The 18,673-nt window shown below is 33.0% G+C and overlaps 1 protein-coding gene and 1 long non-coding RNA gene across 3 annotated transcripts in view; one reads left to right on the top strand and one right to left on the bottom strand.

Moving 5' to 3' along the window:
* LOC139486146 (uncharacterized) lies at positions 1-1,918 on the top strand. The gene is made up of 2 exons (XM_071270882.1): positions 1-478; positions 1,008-1,918. The coding sequence occupies exons 1-2, from the start codon at positions 227-229 to the stop codon at positions 1,650-1,652; spliced, it is 897 nt and encodes a 298-aa protein (XP_071126983.1). The 5' UTR covers positions 1-226; the 3' UTR covers positions 1,653-1,918.
* Positions 1,919-8,024: 6,106 nt separating this feature from the next.
* The window catches only part of LOC139486131 (uncharacterized), a 57,390-nt gene continuing 46,741 nt past the window's right edge, over positions 8,025-18,673 (bottom strand). For both annotated transcript variants that reach the window (XR_011655484.1, XR_011655485.1), the window contains exons 2-3: positions 8,838-8,951; positions 8,025-8,352 (exon numbers count right to left, since the gene is read on the bottom strand). This is a non-coding gene — a long non-coding RNA (uncharacterized lncRNA). The remainder of the gene's footprint in view (positions 8,353-8,837; positions 8,952-18,673) is intronic.

The raw sequence follows: 18,673 nt of genomic DNA, 5'->3' as shown, positions 1-18,673 counted from the left end.
AGTTATAGTTATTGACCAAGCAAGTCGGTATATGGGATTTAATTTGCACAGCTCGAGTGACCCTGTTTAACCCGAACGACGAAGGAGTTCGGGTTATTGGGTCATCTCGTGCTGTGCAAATTAAAACATATACCGATTTGATTGGCCAATAACTGTTTTAACACATGACGTCAACGACGTCAACGATTTTCCCGCATAAATCACATCCGCCCAACAAGACGTTGCAATGGATGGATTTCATCATGAATTATCGGAGGATGATATGATCTTATCACAAGTATTAGAAACATTGGAGGATGAAATGGAACTGAGAAATGTAAATATAGAGGACTTTTTTGGAGAGTTTCCTAGTAATGTGTTGGATGAGAATGCATCTGGAGATTTAATCAACACCTCAGCTGTTTCATTTGACCTAGGACTAGACTTAGATTTATGGTTGCAAGTTCCTTCGGAAAACGGAAAGATCCAAAATGTCAAGGTACGTCTTTTTTTAGAATTATCTGCCACGCGCAGAGCCATTATTGCATGCTTTGAGGTGTGGACCCATAGACGGATCCAAGGGATGGAGTCCCGGGTCCCTCTTTTGTGGAAAAAAATGGTTAATTATATAGGGAATCACTGAAACATGACGCGCGCCCCCTCCTTTTAGGTCAGTCAGCCCTCCCCCTTTAAAAAAAAGTTCCCATTATTTCATGATTTGAGGTGTGGACCTATAGACAGATCCAAGGGATGGAGTCCCGGGTCCCTCTTTTGTGGAAAAAAAAATGGTTAATTATATAGGGAATCACTGAAACATGACGCGCGCCCCCTCCTTTTAGGTCAGTCAGCCCTCCCCCTTTAATAAAAAGTTCTGGATCCGCTACTTAGACCCTTGTAAAATCATTTGCGGAAACTTCCGACTAGTTTTACTGTTTAATTGTTCTCATCCGGAACATTCATGAAATATTTGCCACTGCCGGATTTTGCCTCTGCGATGTGTTAAATTATGTGATATTATCTCATTTTAGGATGAAAAACCTAAAGATCAGGAACAAGGAGTCAAACCAAGGTTTGCAGAAATGACAGACAATGAAATTGATACACTTATTGAAGATGCTGAGAACAAAAACACAAAGAAAACCACAAAATGGGCAGTTAATGTCTATGAAGACTGGAAGAATTCTAAAATTGGTAGTGGTTTAATTATACCAAACCTGAAGGATTTGTCTGTTCAAGATATTAACAGCATTTTAGGAAAATTTGTAGTAGAAGTTCGAAAAAAGAATGGAGAGAAATATCCAGCGAAAACACTTTATCTTCTTGTAACTGGACTTCTAAGAGGAATGCGGTCACAAGGTGTTTCTAATCTTAACTTTTTGAACGAGTCTGATGACAGATTTCTGAGGTTTAGACAAATACTTGACGCACAGATGAAAAAATTAACAGCAGATGGGTATGGTATAAATATTAAACAAGCAGATCCAATTTCAGTTGAACAGGAAGAAATTTTGTGGGACAAGTCTGTGTCTGGTAATCATTCATCCGAAAGTTTTTTCCTGAACAAGTTGATATTGAAAATACAGAAAATGCATTTAATGTTTCAAAACCAGAAGGAAAATATCGAGGACTGCCAAGCAACAGCTCTTTTCAAAACTGCGTGTTCAATTTTGTAACGAAGATGTGAACCTCACAGATTTTTTTCTCAATGTTTAACACTGAATTGTTAATTTACGTTGTTTTTAAGCCGTACATAGAAATGTATGAAAAGCGGGTATTTTTCACTGAGTCAGGTTGTGACACTGATAACTTACATAACAAGACTACAATGAGGAAGATGTCGATGATAATTTATTTTCATTTTTTTTAATGACAATTTTTTTTTATTGATGGAAAAATAATTTTAGTATTAAATCAAACTGTGTTCTTTATCTTATTTAGATTTGTATTTTGTTGATTGTAATGCTACTACATTTGTTTTGTATGTTTTCTATTCTGATGTTTTATCAAGTGACTTATTGTTATGTCCGAGTATACTAGATACATGTATCCACTTGATATTTCTTACAAAAAAGAGAAAAACAAAAATCTGTAGTAGCAATGGAATCAATAAACATTAAGTACTGTACAATAATCATCTGTCAAGGACGTGACCTGTGCAATAACTGAAGTAGTTAATGCACACCTGACCCGTGCATTATCCAGATTATACCACAGTAAGATCAAAGGGATTTTGCCTCTGTCATGTGTTAAATATAACATATATATATAACATCAAAACCAAATACATGAATTTGGGATAGACAAGTACCGTGACACGTCTTATCGCAATACTGTATTTGTCCTATTAGAATCGAAATAATTCCTTCGTGTCATGCTCTATGCTCATTTTAATATGGATAGGCATTATATTTCACCACATTTTACACCTCGCTAACGCTCAGTGTAAAATATCGACAAATTGATTGGCTAACTGCACATCATGTGTTATTTCTTAAGCAATATTGCATTACTCAATAAAACTTTTCATTCATGATAACACGTGGTCCCACAATAAAGTGCACAGCTGAATTAAATAAAACAATTATATAAAATTCGTGTTTTCATAATCATAGCTAAAAAATGAAATTATATAAGTATTGAATGCTTCTTTTTGTAACTTCATAGGGTTGTAAAAGTGTTGACCGTGCGCAAATTTTTAGTATGAAGCGCTTCAGCGCTTCATACAAAATGTACTTCGGTCAACGCTTTTACACCCCAATGAAGTTACAAAAAGAAGCATTCAATTCTTAAATAAAACACTTCGAATTCAATATTGTAAATCTTTCATTTTATACGGATTTTTTTTTCTAAATGCTAACATTGTCCCGCTGTTTTACACGGCTAATAGTTTCATGCGATGGTAAAGGCCCCTCTCTATATCTTTAGGAAGAAAGAGGGGGAATTATTATCGAACGAAACAGATTCTATTGTTGGTCCTTGTGGACGGCCTCGCTGGTTTTGAGAAGAAAACAGCGCTATCCATTTGTTTGTATATGCGTCAGCTTTCACCTCAGCTAACAAAACCTTTAAATAGACTTATTAAGGGCATACGATACAGTATTGAACCTGTATTTACAAGTTGATAAAAATTTGCATATAGGCTATTTTTTAACTCATTAAATCAAATATGTAATAAAAAATATACCTTCATGTGCTACTTTTTGAGTAAAATGAGTTCGAAATTTTGTATATTTGCTCAAAATTCAGATTTGTGTCCGTATTTTCTTTTTCGAAAGAAAGACATAACTTTTTTGTTTTAAAAAATAAACACAAAATGGTTTTCGTTAAATAATCGGTAATTTCTGTATTTTGTAAGTATCATTAAAAATTATGCAATTTTTATTCCGAAATAACTCTATATTTATCAAATGTTCATGAATAGCGGAAAAAACGTCATTTTTTGCTGCATGTTTATCAAAATTAAAAAAATTGCGCTATTTACAGTTTTATAAAATTTTGGTCACATAATCTCCTTGCAAAATGAAACAAATTGCTGTTTTAAAAAATAGGGGTCTATGCACTCGTTTTCAAATTAAATCAGTTTGAATGATAAAAATCAGTCGAAAAATGCATCTTTTCCCGATATGTCAGAGTTTGACGTCGCGAAAATAACATTTTACGTTAGCAACGTTACATTCCCTGTAACTGTAGCCTTACGATACTGTTGTCAGGTCATTAAAGATTGCATATTTTGGCGGTAATATTGATTCACTTATAGGGTCATTGCATCGGAACTAAACACATTTATTTAAAAACCAGTTGTTGGCATGACACGGGTTATGTTCTTCTCATATATGTTATAATGGTATGATACTAAACCCCTCACGGGGAGGATTGTGCCTGATACTCATATGATGAAGACATAATTTTTCAATCAGTTTAATTGAAGTCTGGAGCTGGCATGCCAGTTAACTGCTATAGTAGTCTGTTGTTATTTATGTATTATTGTCATTTTTTTTATTTTCTTTGGTTAAATCTTCTGACATCAGACTCGGAATTCTCTTGAACTGAATTTTAATGTGCGTATTGTTATGCGTTTACTTTTCTGCATTGGCTATATATATAGAGGTATAGGGGGAGGGTTGAGATCTCACAAACATGTTTAACCCCGCCGCATTTTTGCGCCTGTCCCAAGTCAGGAGCCTCTGGCCTTTGTTAATCTTGTAGTATTTTAACTTTTAGTTTCTTGTGTACAATTTGGAGTTTAGTATGGCGTTCATTATCACTGAACTAGTATATATTTGTTTAGGGGCCAGCTGAAGGACGACTCCGGGTGCGGAAATTCCTCGTTGCATTGAAGAACTGTTGGTGACCTTCTGCTGTTGTCTGCTCTATGGTCGGGTTGTTGTCTCTTTGGCACATTCCCCATTTCCATTCTCAATTTTATTATAGTGTAGTGATAACCCCCCCCCCCAAAAAAAAAACCAGAGAAAAAGTAAAATATGACAATGATGACCACGAAGGCAGAGTAGGGAATTTATAAACAAGGTCAAATAAATTAGTAAAACCGCTGTGGAAACTTAACTTGAAATTGATAGAAAATAGCAAATGCAAGTTATTTGTAGTACATTTTAATTCATATGACAAAGAAAAACGGGGAAATTTAGAAATTTTTAGGTGAAAATTTTACGGATATTGGAAAAAGGGCTCAACTATTGCTCGGTCCACAAATATCTATGACTGAATGACCTTGGGTAAAGTATTGTAGTCCACAATACGAAATCAATGAACAATTAGCAAAATTATTACTGTATAGTCTAAACCAGGCCTGAAATAACCAAAATGAATAAAAATTAAACCAGATGCTCCCGCAGGGTGCAACTTTATACGACCGCAGAGGTCGAACCCTGAACAGTTGGGGCAAGTATGGACACAACATTTAAGCTTGATACATCTCTGAATTTGGATTGTGATTAAATAGTTGACACAACATAGGTTTCTGAGAATGAATGTTGTCTAAGAACTTACTTAAAAACTTTAAAATTTTAAATTGGATATTTACCTATTATGGTCCAATATCCAAAATCTAAATACATGATTAGATTCAGCATATCATAGAACCCCAAGAATTCAATATTTGATAAAATCAAATAATGTTCAATTTTAGACCCTTTAGACCTCAATGTGGACCAATTTGATAACCGGGCCCAAATATTAAAAAATCTAAATACATGGTTAGATTCAGAATATTGAAGAACCCCATATATTCAATTTTTGTTGAAATCAAACAAAGTTTAATTTTTGACCATTGGGATCTTAATGTAGACCAATTTGAAAACGGGACAATACTGTGCAATTGAATATTTCTTGCTATTGCGCAAAACTGTGCAATTGAACATTTCTTGCTATTGTGCAATTAGATATTTCTTGCTTTTGCGCAATACCGTGCAATGAAGATTTCTTGCTATTGCACAATACTGTGCAATTGAAGATTTCTTGATATTGCGCAATACTGTGCAATTGAAAATTTCTTGCTATTGCACAATACTTAATATAATTTTGGACCCCGATTTGGACCAACTTGAAAACTGGGCCCATAATCAAAAATCTAAGTACATGTTTAGATTCAGCATATCAAAGAACCCCAAGAATTCAATTTTTGTAAAAATCAAGCTAAGTTTAATTTTGAACCTTAATGTAGACCAGTTTGAAAACAGGACCAAAAATTATGAATCTGAATACACGGTTAGATTTGGCATATCAAAGAACCCCAATAATTCATTTTTGATGAAATCAAACAATGTTTAATCTTGAACCCTTTTGGCCCCTAATTCGTTGGGATCAAAACTCCTAAAATCAATCCCAACCTTCCTTTTGTGGTCATACTAAAGTTATTGTGCGAAAACCAAGAAAAATGCTTAATTGGGCCCTTTTTGGCCCCCAATTCCTAAACTGTTGGGACCAGAACACCCAAAATCAATCCCAACCTTCCTTTTATGGTCATAAACCTTGAATGTGTTTAAATTTCATAGAGTGCTACTTACTTTTACTAAAGTTAAGAGTGCGAAAACCAAATGTCTTCGGACGACGACGACGACGCCAACGTCATACCAATATACGACCAAAAAGTTCAATTTTTGCGGTCGTATAAAAAGGAAAGACCAACGGAAGAATGAATGACAAAATAATAAACGAGAAAAAGGCATGCAGCTCACCTTAGCAAATGACATAAACAATCGTGCTGTAGAATATTACATTTTTGCACACAGAAGAACAGGTCTGGACCTCTCTTACTTTGGAGCATAAACATTCTGCAAGTCATATCATTGATAAGTCCAAAGATTAAATTAGTGAAAATTGTTACTGTAACAAATAAGAAAACCACACCATTGTCATTTATCAGCCATTTTTATAGATGAAGATCAATGCATGGAAGTATGGGGCATGGACTTTGGAGGACTGCCCAGAATGTGAATTATTATGAGACATTGTAAATGCAGTAGCGAATCAAGACCTCTTTTTTTTTAGAACGATGCATTTGAATCAGGACATCTGGGATCCGCCCCTCTAATGTTCATCTATAAAACAGAGCAGTGCTTTTATTAATTTGTCATGAACTTGTTTTTATCCTATAGGTGGATTTCTGTAATATTTATTGTTGCACAGTCATAAATTAGACGGTTAATGACATCTTTACACTTAAATCGATTGGATGTGTGCTGATTGATATTTTAAAGTCTTTAGAAATTTTGATTTTTTTACAAGTTGTTATTGACTTTGAACTAGCTGTCAGGGTAACTGCCAGTAAATACAATATAAGTTCAGTCCTAATCAACTGATTTTCATTGTTCTTCTCGTATATGGTACTGTTAAATCGTTGTACCAGGTTAGAAGGGGTTTGGCGATGGCCAACATGTTTAAGCCCACCACTATTTAATTCTGAATGTGCCTGTCCCAAGTCGAGAACCTGTACTTAAGTGGCTGTATATCATATTTGTATTTAATTCATTTTAACATAAATCAGACTGTTACTTTTCTCTCCGAAATTGTTATACATTTCTATTTTGTGGCCTTTTATAGCTCTCTATGCAATGTTGTTTTTTCTCATTGTTGAAAGTAATATGGTCACATTTAGTTTTATTCAGTTCCATGTAATTTGCTCTCTAATGGAAAAAAGTAAAAACACAAAAATACTGAACTCCGAGGAAAATTCAAAAAGGAAAATCAAAAATCAAAAGGCAAAATCAAAAGTCCAAACACATCAAACGAATGGATAACAAAAGTCGTCTCATTTGCAATTATAACCGCATCTTCTCAACAAAGTTATTTATGTATAAAAAATGTATTGACAATTATATGTAAATGTTCACTGCAAAAACTTAAAAGACTGAATAATGAAAAGATATATATGTAAAGTTTGCTTCAAATAATATCTTCCTTACACCAATTTTAAGCAAATCTGACATCTACATTCTAGGACTGTTTGACTTAGAAAAAAATTATGCATGAACCCAAAAATGCAATCTTCATGTTCATATAAAAATTACAAAAGACTCAATCCTATGAGTATAATATAGCAACAAGAAATAAATATTCTGCTCTAAATATCTTCTTTTGATCATAAATTATATTTTTCAAGAAATGTAAAATAAGAAATTTCACCAAGAGATTGATGTCCAAAACAAGCTGAAATGTGTTTCCTGCTAAAATGATTTATATTATTAGTCTAACAGATAAAAGTCTACTACAAGTTTAAAGATATTAATGATTCATAACAATGAGGTCAAGGTCTGACAGATAAACCAAGCCTGACATACTTGTACACCTTGCAATCATTCCATAAACCAAATAGACATTTAGAGACATTTTGTTTCTAGTATCTTAGAGGACGCTCCACCATTTGAAAAGTTATACTGACTTATGAACCATGAAGAAAGACAGATGATGCATGCCAGCCAGACATGTAAACTTTACAATCAATCTAAATAAAAGCATCTTTCGGTTTTCTTATATTTCATTACATGTAGGTAAATGTTGTCACTTTTATAAAAATTGTAAACTCAACACAGTTTTAATCATTTTATAGTTCATAACTTTTTTGTTTTTTTTACCATTGAAAATATCTACAGCTTTTTCTTGTTCAAAGAATTAATTAACTGTCATATCGTTGTATGAATTTCATCAATGCATCCCAATTTGATTAAGTCATCATCCACAGCAAATTGCAAAAATCACTCTTAGTCCTGAATCTTCTCTTTTCTACTGTTGATAGTAGAATTAGCAAGCAATAGTAGTGTAATGTAATCCTAAGGGCTAGAGTTATAGCTCTGAAGACCATTGTAAATATCAGTTCCATGTATACACTTCATGAATGGTTCTCTGCATCTCATTTTTCTACAAAGATATGACACAAGTGCAGACAACTGGTTTATTAATTGGAGACAAACATTATGTATTTAAAGAATTACTGCATGCGTTTACTCTTTTAATTGTTTGGTATATGACAGTAGGGAGCATTAGGTTTGACTAGACAGTTAAAAAAAGTATCTTGATATGTTCCTTTGGTTATTCTTGTAGTTGAGTTGCTGTCTCATTGGCATATACCCACATCTCTTCAAACAGTGTAAGCTTAATGTAATGATCTTAAAAAAGGTTCATACGAAAGCTTAAATCAAAAAGGTTATTGGTATAAATTAAGTGCTTTATTTCTTCCAATTAAAGAAATCATAAAAATGCATTGAACAAAGTTAAAACATTATTTACATTTTTCTTAAAAATATGTCTAAATAAAAAAGTTAAGACTTAAATTATACTTAATGTTTTTTATGGAAGCTTAAGACCAGACCATATACATACACATTAGGTTCTTAAAGCCTTACAATTTCAGCTTTTAAAGTCTTGAGGCATGGAAAGTCTCCTGTCCTTTGACAAACGAAATTATTTTACTTTAGTTGTCCATAGAACTGTGGTAAATTTTCATGTTAAAAGAAGTGCTAGAAAATACAACAATGGAATAATCATTAATTAAAAACTATAAAATGTTATGAGTGGCAATTAATCATTATAAAAGGTAAATTTTAATAAGTATACAATGCCAGTCTCCAGATCTGTTTTAATTTGCAGGGTTGCAAAATAACGAATAATAGCCCACAGCCATAATATTACTAGCAATTATGAATAAATGAAATTATATTCACTCATTGCCAAAATATGGTTGTGGTTAGAACAAAAAAAAAACTACTATGGTAATATATCTTTAATTGATAAGATCATCATAAATATCTGGCAATTTTCTATGATCTGAAATACCAAAAAAATCACTGACCAGTGAGTTTTGGAATGCATGCTTGCAGACTAGAGTTCTTGAAAATATAGATGGTCCTACAAGAAAACCTGCTGGTCCTCACTATAATGATCTATAATTTCTATTGCAAAAAATAACCAAAGTCATAAGATAAGTTAACTTTATTAGCACTTACACATTGACAATAAATGGTTAGATCTATGGCAACAAATTAAAGACAAACTACAATAACATATATACAATGAAGGAGTGACAGTGGATATTCAATTATGATAGAAAAATGTAATGAATCCCCTCCAGGCTTGCCTTTATCTTCATTTGAACAATTGTTGGGATACGATTGCTTTCAAGCAATCTGTAGACTTATACTGGTGGCTCAGAGCATTGCCCTCACGTCAATCGTTTTATTCTTAACATTAAGGAACATCTCAGATTCTTATGATTGTCTTGCTTTAAAAGGTAAAAACAAACAAAGGGATTGAACTTTAACAACTTTCCTATAATGTTCTTTTCATAATCTTTATGTTTGATAATTCCCTTGACTTATATGCGTGTTTTTAACAACACGGAAAATCAGAATTACGCAGTATTTATATTTAGTGTTTTTCTAAATTTAGAAACACGTTCGAGGGAATTCCCAGTTTGATAAAATGCGAGAGTTCTCTGAATTCCGATAAATCTATTTCTGTCATATAAGAACTGAAGTGGAGTTTTTCTTATATTTTACCTTTATGAAACTGATATTTGAGATTGTACTTCCATAAAGAAATAGAGAACTATCTAGATCGTTTAATAAACATTTAATATACGTTCTTGCTCCAGGTTTTTTTTGGAAATTATGTGCATGCGTATAGTTTTCTTGACTTCGAGGGGTTTTCGATTGAATGGTTGCTCTGGATTCCCCACTCAATTAATTAATTTTAAACTCATGGGATCTTTTCTATGCATGTCTGCTATTGAAGGTTATTATTGTTGCATAATTTTAAATCATATGCATCATTTAAATTGAAATAAATATAGTCCACATCGTAGAACACCCCTTCAGGCGAAATGGAGTCTTCCATATTATTGTTTCGAGTTGTCTCCCTTCCGTGAATTCTGAATTAAAACAATACGTCGAGTATTAGCTCGTTCTGTCAATAAAGTGTATTATATTAAAAATGATCGAAATTTAAACCGATAAATGTGTACGGAAAGGAGTCATGATCACTGACCGAAAGGAAATTAAATATTTAAAGAGTTAGGAATGGGGTTCCTCCTAGAATTAACGTAGGAAAATAGGTGATAAGATACGAAGTGAAATACCTTCTCTCACTCTGAGTCTCAGTGACTGCTGTGGAAAGTAAACTTGGAATTGATAGTACAAAAATAAAACACAATAGGCCTAATCGCATTGTTCATACACTTTTATCCGGGATTGGCTATTTTGTAACTATTTTACATGTGCAGTTGAATTAGTTTTGAAAATAATATTATCCAGCTACATGTATACATGTACATGTGTCAACGAAACAACGGCAATCGTATCCCTCAGAGCAATCTGCTCTTTGATTTATTTTTTTTTGGGGGGGGGGGGTTATTAACCTGTTGTTTATAAGTTGCAAATCAGGCCATTACATTAATTGTTGCTTACTTAACATGTCTAGACTGTTTTTCTCTCACTTATTAAGGCTGTATGGTTGCCTATAATTACTTTGTTATTTTAACCTCTGGAAAGCTGTCTCATTGGAAATTATACCACATATATACAGATTTTTATATGGATTGTAGACCTGAAAAAGATTTTCAAAGTTGAATATGCTGCAAACTTCAAACAACCTACTACTTATTTACCATGCATGTCTATCATGAAACTTTTGATCAGAACTATATATAAGTGATTTCACCATTTCTTCATATGTGTACCACTATCAATCAACAGAACAAATGCAAATTATTTTTTTAATATTTGCATATGGTTTCCTTTAATTTCTCACATCTATTTTATTTGAATTTAGGGAAATAAGTATTATGTATATAAACAAATCTCATGTCGATATATAACATGTACAACAATCAAACATCAACCCACACCAAACTGGCTGTAGCTGAAAAACATCAAAAGGGAAAATACAGTGAAATTTGGAGAATTTATATTATCACATATACATGCATTTGAAATATATTTAAAATATTTTTTTCAAATTTTTTAGTTTTAGGTTCCACCTAGCTACCATATTAGAAAACTGGGATTTAAACGCTAGTCTATTAGAGGGATATTTCCAGTGGCGAATCCAGAAATTTTCATAAGTGCGGGCCCACTGACTGCCTAAGAGAGGGCCCACTCTGATCATGCTCCAGTGGTCCTCTAAATAATCAACCATATTTTTCCAGACAAGGGGGGGGGGGGGCTCTCAATTGGCCTTTGATTTCATTGGTTGTAATTTTTATTTTATCATGAATTAGATTTGAACAGGACTTGGGGAATGAAGGTAAAGACCGAATGTCAGTTTTAGTCTTATATATGTACTTTAATTTTAGTCTTACATGTATTTATGTGTACATATATCACTGATTCAGTGGCGATGGTGAATAGCTATATAGACACTGACAAGTCTTGGATAACATTTTATAGTTTTGAATGTTTCTTCATCAGTTGACTAAAATTAGGTGGAGGTATGTTTTTATTTCCAACAGAGGGGCACTCATGCTCAACCTATATCAGTTTGTGCATGAAGCGATTGATAGTTGCCAGACACTGAATGATTATACCACAGATTTGTGAAAGTTTTAACCTATGCATATATACTTTAAATACGATAAAAAAAATCATGTCTTTTTCAGGACTTCTGATCCAACCATGTAGAATGGCATGTTATTGAGATATGGTTCTGGTTGATGGCTGTTCATGAAGGACCTGTAGTACAAAGTATATCACTGGATTGAGCTCTCTGTCTAAGTGTATTATTAAAGTGCTTTGCTTTGAGCTCGGTTCATTGTTATGCAATTCATTCTTTGTGAAATAAAGATTTTACAGACAACTCTCATGTACAAGGATGTCTCCAAGTATTATCATTTCTATGTACAATGTAAGTAACAGGGAGATAAAAGCATTTTATTTTTTGTTTGAACCAAACATTATTTGTCCATTGACCAAATTTGTTTTGCTTTCACCAGCTTTGAAGGAGATATTATCAAAGAATTGATAGAAAACAGCACAGAAGCTTACTTTCTAGCTCATCAGGCCCAAGCATCATGTTAGGCATTGTCATTAAATACTAAAAACCAATAAATTTCTTCTAATCTGAGGATCAATTCAACATTTTAAAGTGTTTTACTAATGATACTGACAAGCCACCACAAAGATATACTGAGTGCCAATGAAAACGCAACACTTTTGTTTTTCAAAAAAGTCTGATAATTTTTATTTATTTTATATTAGAACTTTGTAAAGTTGGTTGAAAATGACTTTAAAGACAATTGTCGACAACTTTACGGTTGGGTGATTTTTGGAACAAATGCGAAGTAAGGGTTATTTTGAACGGACATAAACCGAGTTCACCGCTTTTCAATATACGCACCATTTTCACGATTTTGTCATTTAAAGCTTGGCTAATGTCATGAATTTTCCCACCCTTATTGTAAGGAAACTGCAATAAACATCTGAGTAAATGCCAGGACTTTCTGACAACCAGTGACATGCAGTTTCCGGCATGATCCAATGAAGCCTTTCACAGCATACAATTTCGAGAAGACTCTACAATAACCCAAATCATCCACAAATTCAACAAAAATGGACCAGTTAATGATAAGCCACATCCCGTGGTTCAAAAAGCAAGAAACGCTCAGCAAAACCAATACATTTGGTCTTTAACATATCCGATATCGACTCTGATGGATGTCCAAAGGTCACGAGAGTTCAATGGTGGTCACGGTAGATCCTCTGGAGCAATTTCAGTAAAGCACCATTTGCGCAGAAATTCAACAGTTAAAGAGCACCACAGCCGACATCTTAACGGCCGTCTGGCGTAAACATCCAATTGTGTAGACCAAAAATCATTCATTATGTACCAAAAATCGTCAGTGGTGGTTACATAGACGTTTGGCACCCGCCTTGGCCAAAAGTCATGCATTTCGCCAGATTTAGGTCCGATAGAGCAAATTTTGCATCAGATTTGACATGGTTTAGACGATGAAAACCACCACCAATATCAAAAAGTCAGCTTGAGTTTGCTTTGCGGGACAAGTGGAATAACATTCCTCAAGATCACATTAAACGTCCGGGATGATCAATTCCACGGCGCTGTCGAGATTGCGCTGCACAACAGGGTTGTAACATTTTTTGTTAGGACTGATTTGATGATTCGATATTGGATGTTTCGTTTATCTATTGCGACCGAAAGATGACAATGAAACATTTTTGTTTGATATCGATCTATTGTTAGAATTGTTAATTTTCAAGAACAATTCATTTTGAAAGATCATGATTTCTAATATAAATTTTATTTTTGAAAAACCAAGTGTTGCGTTTTCATTGGCACTCAGTATATATAAATAGAACCATACAAATAGTTAGCAAATACATATAAAAAAAAATGTGATATGATTGCCAATGAGACAATTCTCCACAACAGACCAAAATGACATAGAAATTAACAATTACAGGTCGCCACACAACCTTCAACAATGAGCAAAGCTAATGCAGCATAGTCGGCTATAAAAGGTCTCAAAATGACAATGTGAAACAATTCAAAGGAGAAAAATAACAGGCTATATATGTACAAAAAATAAAGAAAAAACGAATATGTAACGCATAAACAAACGACAACCACTGAGTTACAGGCTCCTTATATCGTTCTCAGATATCATCTCCCAATTTAAAAAAATCACGAAAAATTGAACCTATTATGTGTCGCTCTCCTAGCTATAAAATGTATCCAAAATCAAAGATGTGGAACATATTCTATCATAATCATTTGGTAACTAATGCAATTAGTGTCTCTTCCATGCCTGTCTTGAACATAAAAACTAAACTAAATCTAAAATAAACAGTACTCCTAATGCTCCGGTTGGTTGTCATCGTGCAACACAGTTAATAACACATATAGGAAAATCATAGAACTACATTTATCATAAAACACTGTCAAACATTCAAACATACTATCCACACTCATCTGTGTCCACACTTGTTATGATAGAAATATATAAAAATTTAAAGAGAAGCATATACATTATTACAAAAATCAATTACCTTTTAATAATGAATTTCTCACCAACAAGCATTCATTCAAATAGTTGACAACAATTTTTAATATTGTTGGGGAATTACTATTTAGAATTGATATAAGCAAGTTATATGATAAAGAAGTTAATTTATTCACGGTGGGTATGGTTGTCCTGCGAGAGAACGTACTGTGCTGGTGATTTGGTCCTGACGGGTGCTGGTGATCAATGAAAAAATGTAAACAAAGACGAAAATAATGATTTTTGACGTTTTCACTCATAAAAAATGGAAGAAAACGGTTGAGATTTTTCAATTTTGTTTCTTATGGGTTAAAACCATTAAAAAGTTGACCCTCTAAACTTTTTCAGTAAGCGTAACACAAAAAGAAACTGAAAAAATAAAACAAAAATGCTCATAGAGTCCGCTTTCTATACCGCAATCCACGCGACAAAACTATTTTGTGAAAAAACATTGCAATTTATTAACATTTAGCATTTTCTCAATTTATTCATGTCCTGATACTGTGCTGGTGGGTCCTGTCATTGTGCTGGTGGGTCCTGATACGGTGCTGGTGATTTTGGATAAGAAGTTGGTCATATTTGAAACAAATGTTACAAAATCAATAAAATTGGGCAGATAATTGTTGTCAATAGGATCTATGACTCCTATTTTAGCTCTTGTGCATCCATTTGGCTGTTTAATATGTGTTTTGAAATGATCGTAACTTGTATTAAATAATTACATAAAAGGGCAACATCTTTTGTCCAATATCAGATAACAATATATAGTATCTAAAATAAGAATAGTTTTATTAAGATATTTTAAATGCCCCTTACATTGATGCTTCAACAATGATCAAAGCCAATGCCGCATAGACATGTTTGTTAGCGCTCCGCATACCCCTCCCCACTTCCACCCAACCAACCCTCCTCATTTCCTCCTTCATTGTTACAGTGGTGTACCAACACAACAATTTATTACATAAAATAATAACACAAAGACACACATTATTGAATAACGAATGCTTGCAGGTACTGAAAGCTAGTTCACAGCCGCATTTTCAACTAATAGATAAACCATGTTCTCATATACAAAAATCCAAATACTGTAGATTAAAAAAGTCTCAAAACTTAAGTTCACATTTTAATGTTTGATGAAGCAGAACTTTAAAAGTATGCAGTGAATCTTGTTTTCACAACAGTTATTGTCATAATTATGTTTACATAAGACTCATAAAGGAATTAAGAAGGTACCAAGCAATATTTTACAGTTCAATTTAATGATCATGAATGGAAGGAAATGGTACGTAAGTTTACATAGGACAAAAAGAAATTGATAGTATTTTTTGGCGAAAGACTTAAACGCTTCCTTGCATTATATAGTACAGCTCTTCTATAAAAGCATGCAAAAAAAACTATAATGGACTTGCTTGCTATGTTTGCTTGGATGTTTTCAAACAATAGGTAGGCGGAGTTTCAATACATACTGGGATTTGATTGGACAAATACAAACTGACAGGAATTGAAGTTAATGTTTATTTTCCAAATAAATTGTAGTATATAGTAAACAGACTACTTACCTGTCGTTTAAAAACATCCAAACAATCATAGCAAGCAATTTAATCAATGGTTTGCTTTGCATATATTTATAGAAGAGCTGTAAATTCTAAAAAAAAAAAAGAAATTTTGTTGTCGTAGATGGTTAAATCCTCAACAAAATCACAATATCTTTGTTGGAACGAATAAAGGTTTTAAATCAAATTTTCATGGACTTTTTAGCTTTCACCCTGACGAGACATGTTAGCTGTTCGTATGCTGTTGCACCTGACGCACGGAAACTTTCACATTTCCATCTTCTTTTCTGAAATATTTTACCCAGCTCATACTTGACAGGACTGTTATCCTACTAAAAGGTGTAACCAATGAATTGAACACAAGTTAAAAATTCCATAATACTATATAATTCATTTTATGTGTCAATTTGTTCGAAAAAAGTCGAAAAGAAGAGAGTTTTTTTAATGCCATGATTATCTGCCGCTTTCTAGATCTATGCTTCGCATTTATTTCAGATGACATGGACTCCTCACCCTGGTGACCCTGCTGCCTTTCATAACTTTATCCGTATATATATATTAATAGATAAACAAAAGGCTGCAACTGGTATTTGATTCGTTGTAACGAGAATATTTGTGGTGAATGGAAACTGTGAGGGTCAAAATCTTAAATTGCTTATAAATGTTGCTGGACCCAGTTTCGTTATCTGATCTGAATTTTCTGAAATGTGCAAGGTGATAGACATTTTGATTTTTTTTACTCGGTAAGTTTTGCCCTAATTGCTTGAACATTTGCAATATTAAAGCCGATTTCAATGAGTGTGTAGACAAAGGGAATATCTTTGGTTATCTTGCTTGCTGAACAGAAAAGTCATTGTTAGGTTATGTAAACTACCCTACTTTAAGAGTAGACTAGTCCGACAAATGACACATCTTTCTATCTGTAGGACCAGGCTAATTCGAAAGGAGGGTATAGACCTTACATAACAATGACTTCACGGTTTAGCTAACAAGCAAGCTAACCAAAGATATAACATTTGCCTACATACTCAATGAAATTGGCTGTAACTAAAAAATCGAATACGTTTTAACAGACAGTGGTCTGGTTTGTTGATGAATATTGTTTTTCCTAGATTCACTCTTGAAAAAATCATTTGGTAACATTTGGTCATTGTAATACGGACGCAAAGACAATAAATGAACCTCACACGATCCCTCGACACAGTTGAGCTTATATATGATCTTATAGCGATTCGGGTTGAAAATCAGTTGAAATTAAGCCAGTTATTTGTGTGTGTAGATTTGTATTGTTTTAAACTGTTATGACTTTAAAAAGTTAAATCTAGGTGTTTAATCTAAGAATTTCTTTTTTAAACTTATTTACTTGTTTTATACTCAATTGGTAGTATGAAGTTACGAGATATTTTAATTTTTGAAATTGAAGGCACAATTAACAAAGCAAACGTTAGTTTCAAATACTTTTAAATAGATTTTTAAGGATAATGTACCCTTGTGTTGATCCCATGCTAAACATAACAAACATTTCTGTACAAAGGTCTGTGAATTTTCTACAAAAATAGTGATTTTATTTTCACCAAATTCTCTTTTTCTACTAAATACAATAATGAACTATAAATAATAATGCTTTGCAAGAAGTTTCCCCTTGATACATGCATATGTACAAAATTATATCTCTATTATTCATTGTCTGTGCTGTTTTGATACTATTGCAGTTTGCACTTTTTCGTAATTGACAGGCCACAGGAGGGGGTGATAAACCATACACGAAAATATAAAATATTGATCTAAGTACTTAATTTGCATCTCTGAACCCCCACCCCGGATTGTTTTTTAGGAGGGAGTCTAAAAATGGTCGATTACAGACAGCCGAGTACGCATTTTACTTTCCAGGCGTGTTTACGTTGATTGTTAAAGTCCTGAAAACGGATAGATAGAAACAAAAATGTTTGATTTATCTGGCTTTAGATTCAGTTTTTTTAAATATAAATTAAGTCTACATTTTAATATAATAATACTAAGAATTCACAATATAAAAAAATGCAGAAAAAAAATGGAGATGTGAAATATCTTAATAAGGAGTCATTACTACAGAGATGGTGTGTTTGACACACAAAACTTAAAAGCTTAGTGATATTACCAATATTAAAATAAAAATGTATTTTAGTTTGGTAGTTTTTCCATTTACTCATTTTCAATCATAATTAAGGCACATTTGATTTTTTATTCATAAAAATATTTAAATATAGAAAAGTAGGACACATTGTTCACTTCCTCCCCTGTAATTCTTTATCAAAAATATTTATTTAGTTTGGAATTTTGAAATGAAAAAGCTAAGAAATCTTAGTTTTGTTAATGTTCTCTAGGTTATCTCGTCTTCATTCTCTGACATATTCTCTGACATATTCTAGTCTGCCCTTTCATAAAATAGTGATTTTTTTTAGTGTTCTATCGAACTTTCGAAAAAAATACCTGATAACCGTTCAGACAAAAAAAATATGTTGAAAAAATCTTACAGATACAGCAAGTGATTCTTAATAGCTGTAAGATACATTTTTCTTTTAAAATACAACTTTTAAATCTTACGGGAAACTATTCCAAGCTTAACACTTTCACTGTAACCTCGCTCTAACTTATC

Source organism: Mytilus edulis, chromosome 8 (genome assembly GCF_963676685.1).
Source record: "Mytilus edulis chromosome 8, xbMytEdul2.2, whole genome shotgun sequence".
In the NCBI taxonomy this organism is placed as follows: Eukaryota; Metazoa; Mollusca; class Bivalvia; order Mytilida; family Mytilidae; genus Mytilus; species Mytilus edulis.
This window is presented reverse-complemented; position numbering and strand designations above follow the sequence as displayed.

Bases quoted from the DNA above. Each gene is read 5' to 3' on its own strand.
- LOC139486146 (XM_071270882.1), top strand. From the start codon at position 227: ATGGATGGATTTCATCATGAATTATCGGAGGATGATATGATCTTATCA. The intron at 479-1,007 runs GTACGTCTTTTT...ATCTCATTTTAG, and splicing joins GAAAGATCCAAAATGTCAAG to GATGAAAAACCTAAAGATCA.